The following is a 6,427-nucleotide window of genomic DNA, read 5'->3' as shown; positions in this document are numbered from 1 at the left end:
GGCCAGAAAAAACAGTTTCAGAAAGGTTTATTGCTTTCCCTGAAGGAACTGACGGAGACAAGAAAGCTTCCCTGACACTTAAATTCCCTATGTTCGTAGTGCTAGGCTCAGCTACTCCGGGCATGGGAACAACAGCGTGAACATAGTAATTAACACGAAAAGTCGGCTCAACAAAGGCAGTCTTAGGAGCAATGGTCATGGGTGAGACAGAGAAATCCTTATTATTTTTAGAGGAGACACAAAAAATAGCTCCAAAAGAAATAGACCTAGTATCTGGGTCAGAAGGAACAGAAAGAGTGTCTGTTTCACCCACCACAGCCGGCTGTTTTGACATCCTGAAGTCCGGCTGTGGGGTGCCGCGCTGGTGATGCGAATGTCGCTTCCTCCTTGGAGTCGGCTCCGACGGGCCGGGTAACGCCTCATCCGGCAGTTTGGACGGCACGTGCTCCACTGAAACGAGCGGGCGAGCGGTAGCGGCGGGGGGGTGAAGGTGGAGTTCGTGGAAAATGAAGTTTTGTACCAGAGGGTGCAGTGAGTCCAATAGCCAGGGATAATCAGAAATAAGCTGTTGTAGCCTGGCTTCCAGAAGGTAGAGAAATGCTTCTCCCTCATGCTCTAGCCACAGGTTGATTAATTTTGAAGCAGAGTTTGTTATGAGGTCCCGAAGCTCCGTGGGTGGGGTGAATGCCACTGGATCCATATCTAGCTGGTCCGTACTGCCACGGCGAGTGAGATGAGCCGTGTGGAAAATAAAGGAGGATCCAAATGCAGGCACTTGTAAAGGTGTGATGGTGGTTTATTAAACACAAAATAAAAATGGACAAAAGGCGAACCGAACAAGGACTAAACTAGACTGGGGACAAACTGACTACAGAACACGAACCTGAACATGAATGAAAGCGAGCAGAAACACTTGGCGGTTGACAGCAGGGAAACACACAGATGAAGCAGGGTGGAATACACAGACGGACCAGCAACTACAATGACAGAGGACACGACTTAAATACACACAGAGAAACACAGGGGAATTACACACAGGTGGTGGACACAGCTGGGAATAATCAACAAGACGAGACACAGGTAAAACTGAACACACTCACATGAGACGCAGATCTTCCCAATAAAACAGGAAACGAGAACACTGCACCAAGACGCAGACCTGACACTGAGACAGACAGACAGAATGACACATGGAACCTGAACTAAACTAAACGTGAGATACAACCGAGAACAAATCCTTAAACATGAATAAACAGAAACATAGAATTCTAATAATAATACTCATAGCGCCCAAAACCCCAACAAACATTCAAAAATAAACTAATCAATCAAAACTCAAAATACTGGGTCGAAACTGACCCAGAACCGTGACACCGGGATAGATTTGTTAAAATTTTTAAGAAAAATAATTAAATCATCAGCATACAAGGCTAAGCGATATTCTGTCTGTCCTATTGTTATACCAGAAATAATATCATACTATCATCTCGCTGCAATAGCCAAAGGCTCAATTGCCATAATATATGATCAATCAATCAATCAATCAATCAATAATGAACAACGGTGGGGACAAAGGGTCCCCTTGTCTACACCCTCGATTAATTTTTATGGTTTTTGAGATATTATTGTTAGTCAGGATCTGTGCATATGATTCCTTATAAAGTAATCTTACCCAATAACAAAAATCCTCTCCCAGACCAAAGCGCGCCAGAGTCTCAAACAAATAAAGGCCATTCCACTCTGTTGAATGCCTTTTCAGTGTCAAGTGACAGTAAAGCAGTGTCAAGAGCCCCCTTTTGGTCATAAAGAATGTTCAGAATCCTTTGGACATTGTGGAATCCTTGTCTGCCCCTAATGAATCCGTTCTGATCCCTCCCAATTATTTTAGGTAGTATTTCTTCGATTCTCTTGGCTAAGATTTTACAAAGTATTTTTAAATCTGCATTAAGCAGACTGATGGGTCTCCAGTTTTCACATTTATTGTGTGGTTTACCAGCCTTTGGGAGCAGACTAACTAGTGCTCCTTTCAAGGACTGTGGTAAGGTGCCCTTTTGAAAGGATTCTGTTAACATTTCTAAAATTGGAAGTCAACAGTTTATATTTAAACTTTTTATAAATTTCAATTGGGAGGCCATCGTGTCCGGGGGTTTTCCCCGATTTAATACTATCGATTGCAGCAGATAATTCCTCGACAGTGATATCTTTCTCCAAAATAGCCCTAAGGTCTTCTGGTATATTGGGTATATTTATCTTATCTAAAAACTTTTTTAGTTCTGAGTGGTCATTAGATATTTCTGAACTGTAAAGATCTTCATAATATTTCCTGAAGGCTCCTGCCGGATCCACAATAATTTCTCCTAGCTCATTTTTGCAGTGAGATAATAGCCCTTTCACTCTGGAGCTGCTTGAGACGTCATGCAAGAACCTTCCCAGGTTTTTCACCCTGGTGTAGAAGAACTGTTTAAGTTGCAGCAGACTGGCCAAAGCTTTTGAGGCAGAGAGTTCATTCCATTAGTCCCAAAGCAGCAATACATTTTGCTGTATTTCAGGGGACCTTGTGTGATAGTATTCATTGTCTAATTCCTTTATGTTTGTCTCTAACTTTTTTGCCTTTTGGATTGGATTGGATCTAATTATTTGGCCCCTAATAAAAGCCTTAAAAGCCTCCCATCTTATGCTTGCAAAAGTTTCTGTTTTATTCATTTCAAAATAGAGGCTAATTTGTTCATCCAAAAGCAAGACAAAACCAGGGTCCGCCAACCATTTTTGTTTGCAACGCCAAATCCTAGCATCTTTCACAAGTCCTGATATACCAATGAATTGGGAGCATGATCTGAGATTATAATAGCCTCATTGGAGCATTCCTTGATTTTAGTCCCAACTCTGCAGATATCAAAAATAAGTAAATTCTTGAATAGGACTTGTGTGCACCAGAATAACATGAGAACTTTAGAAAGTCCGGATTTTCTTCCCTCCAGATAGCTATTAAGTTCAATTCCTTCATAAAGCGCTGTATAGTGTGGGATTATAATATTATTTTATGCCATGTTAGACCCTTAATTAAAGATTGTGAATTATTATGTAATTTTAGTTTGCATTATTCTCCTGAATTAGAAGGTGATAACTATTGCATTTGTTAAACTGATTTGCATTACAGTAGACTGCTGATTTTTAATGAATGATATTGTTTTATGATGCATTATACTGCTGAGTTATAAGAAATACTGTTCGCAGAAAGTCATCGCCTTATTTGTCTGATTAGAAGAGAACAGAACATACTGGAGTTTTCTGCCCCATCTCAGCAGGAGCAGATAAACAGGGAGCCAAGGTCGTAGCTTAGGCACTGTGTGAGAGAAAGAATGTGGATGTTTAGGCTTTTATGATTAGGTGGGGGCCACTAGAGGCTATAAGAGTTTGATCAATGCTCCACCATTTTGAGATCTGATGCTGTCTGCGTGCGGTGTCCATCTCCCACGTGTGTGATCATTAAAATCATCGTTTGACTCAACCCGGCCGGACCTGGAGTGGTATGGATTTATGCACCCCTCTCGCTTGAGAGTTAAACGATGCAGACCAGATCTTGCCTCTCCACCTCCTCTTAATTTTCAAGTCCTCATTATGCATCAGATGTGTTTCCTGAAGAAACACAATGTTAGACTGCAAAAATTTTATTCTGTTCATGACTTGTTTAACTTTCTTCAGATTTCGTAACCCTCTGCTGCCCCACGTCATGGCCGACGTGACACCGGCATAACCCTAAGTTTATTTGTCGAAATAGGGGTGATTCACTTACTCCAGTGCCCAGCAGTCTCGTCTCTGTCAGTGCTCCCTAGGGCAGCTGTGGCTACAGTGTAGCTTGCCATCACCAGTGTGTGAATGTGTGTGTGAATGGGTGAATGACTGAATGTAGTGTAAAGCGCTTTGGGGTCCTTAAGGACTAAGTAAAGCGCTATACAAATACAGGCTATTTATCATTTACCATACAACAGTAATCAAATGATAAATGGTGACAATAGTGTTTTCATTATAGAACCTTTCTAGTCTTAGTCCTCATAACAGACGCAAATGATACAGGTCTCTGATCTATGAACTTTAACCACTTTCATTACACACAAACTCTCTCACACACAATGATGGATGGTTTGGGGATAATTTGTTTATCAACAGCAGTGAATACACCAGGGGCACTGCCACAGAGGATACTCAGAAATTATGTAAAGCACTCCAAACACTGAATGGAACATGTTTGGTATTATTTTATGTTGAGAACAATTATAGTTCTGTGTACTAACTGATAGATATTTATACCTGTATTGCTCTGATATTCTCCATCAGTTGGTCAGTTCTGGAAGCTCCCAACAGGACAGAATTTACCCTTTCATTTCTAAGGCACCAGGCTGTGGGGGTTTACAGCACAGAGAGAAAATGTTAATGTCAATGATATCAAATCAAGTTAAATACAATGTTTTCTAGAAAACTGCATTGTATTTTCACAGGACAAATGTGTTTTGTATTATGTTTATTATGTTTTTTCTTTTACTTCTACAGTCATTTGCAGAGAATATAACATACAACAATATTTAATGTAGGGAAGCCAGTGTATTATTATACATATAGTAATGTTATTCATTTACCAATAGCCAGTTGGGGAAGAGTGCAGTCTATTCTTTCAGCAACTGCCTGCAACTCCTTTAGCTTCACCTGCTGGCGGTGCCCCTCCTCGTTTAGGATCTTGTCTTTTAGCCATTGATAACCCTGTTACAGATAGTTAAACAGACTGTGAGAAAATCTGATTGTTAACTAGTTTACCGAAATTACAAAGAGAAGAATAAGCTAAAAATAAAAAACTAAGCACTGCCATTCTCTTAGAGATTTCACCCAAGAAGTCCTCTTGGGATGAGATGAATCACTCTGATTCATTGGCAGCTGTAGAGTTGTGGCTTTTTAAATCTGTGACCAGAGTAAATCAGCTCACTCTCTGCCTGCTGGCCACATGTGTCCATTGATGGTCCCAGGACAGCCGTGGTTGATTTCATTACTGGCTCTATCAGTGGGTAATAACTCTATACTAACATCTATAGACAGTTCTCCAAGGCTATGCACTCTGTCACCTTCCACAACTCCCTTAAGCTTCAGAAATGGCTCAGTTCCTCAGGAACCATGTTTTTTGGCTCTATTACCAGACATTGTCTCGGAGTGTGGACCTCAGTTCACCTCTCGAGTTTGGGATGTCACAAAACAGCTGTGTGCAGGCAGAATAGGACCTAAATGCAGACTTCACGGAGGCGAAAATGTAAACTTAAAAAGCAGCTTTATTGCTGGCAGTGAAAACTTTAGAAAAACTACACTGGGAAAATATAAATTAAACACATGGAGAGACACATAGGGAAACACACAGCCATGTATGAGGAGATTACGACACGTGACTGAGGGATACACTGACATAAATACACAGAGGGATACAGGGCAAAGAAGAATCAGCTGGAAGGCACGGCAGGCACAAAATACACAGATGAGACAGGGAAGGGCAAGCTGATGGGAGACTATCAAAGTAAAACAAGAAGTACATAGAGGCACAGACTGGAGAGAGAGAAGGAACTGGGGAACATAGATAAACATAACAGAATAAAACACGATGGGAAAAATGGCACAAGAACTCATACCACAATATTAACACAGACACACGGAGGGAGACACAGGGGGTAAAGACACAAGGGGAAATCTAACAACTAAACCTAATCAAAACAACCCAGGTAATATGGAATGATCCTTAGAAACAACAAACTAGATTTAACAAAGTACAAAAATGACAAAAAAACACAATAAACTCAAACCACTGGATCACCCAGGACTGTGACAGCCAAGGTTAGAATCTCTTCTGGATTTCACAGACATAAAAATGGCAGAGAGGTCTAACCAGGAGCTGGAGGCTGCTCTTCGTTGCATGGTCCAATCTCAGTCAACCTGAAGCTTGCATTTGGCTTGAGCTGAGTACACCCACAACTCCTTGACCTCCTTTGCTGCCAGTTTGTCCCCATTTGAAGTCTTATTGGGGTATTAACCATGCCTGTTCCCCATTCAGGAAAATGAACTGTCGGTCTCCTCAGTTCAATACCACCTTCATCGCCAGTGTCAGATATGGTGAACGGCCAAGGTGTCTCTCCTCAAGAGGCCGGACGAAAACAAGAGATGGGAAGATCGTCACTGGACCCTGACCCCTAATTGCGCTCTGGGTCAGAAAGTTTAGCTGTCTTAGAAAAATACTCAATTACAAACTAAATTGGAAAACCTATAATGGCCCTTTTGTAATAGAAATTTAAAAAACAGAAAAATTACAACCTTACAACCTTGCTTGTGTCCAGGATACACCTCCCAGCTTAACACTCCTAGACAATTGAATTTTATGATTTACATATATACATATATA

The 6,427-nt window shown here is 41.1% G+C and overlaps 1 protein-coding gene across 1 annotated transcript in view; it reads right to left on the bottom strand.

The window, feature by feature from the left end:
* Positions 1-6,427, bottom strand: part of LOC102193830 (voltage-gated potassium channel subunit beta-2-like) — a 247,326-nt gene that overhangs the window by 42,872 nt on the left and 198,027 nt on the right. Inside the window, exons 11-12 of the mRNA XM_013915919.1 lie at positions 4,635-4,755; positions 4,309-4,397 (exon numbers count right to left, since the gene is read on the bottom strand). Of these exons, the coding sequence (XP_013771373.1) occupies positions 4,309-4,397; positions 4,635-4,755 (210 nt within the window). The remainder of the gene's footprint in view (positions 1-4,308; positions 4,398-4,634; positions 4,756-6,427) is intronic.

This window comes from Pundamilia nyererei, unplaced genomic scaffold (assembly GCF_000239375.1).
Source record: "Pundamilia nyererei isolate P.nyererei 1_Seehausen unplaced genomic scaffold, PunNye1.0 scaffold00396, whole genome shotgun sequence".
Taxonomy (NCBI): domain Eukaryota; kingdom Metazoa; phylum Chordata; class Actinopteri; order Cichliformes; family Cichlidae; genus Pundamilia; species Pundamilia nyererei.
Note: the sequence above shows the minus strand (reverse complement) of the source record. Positions and strands in the feature narration are given on the sequence as shown.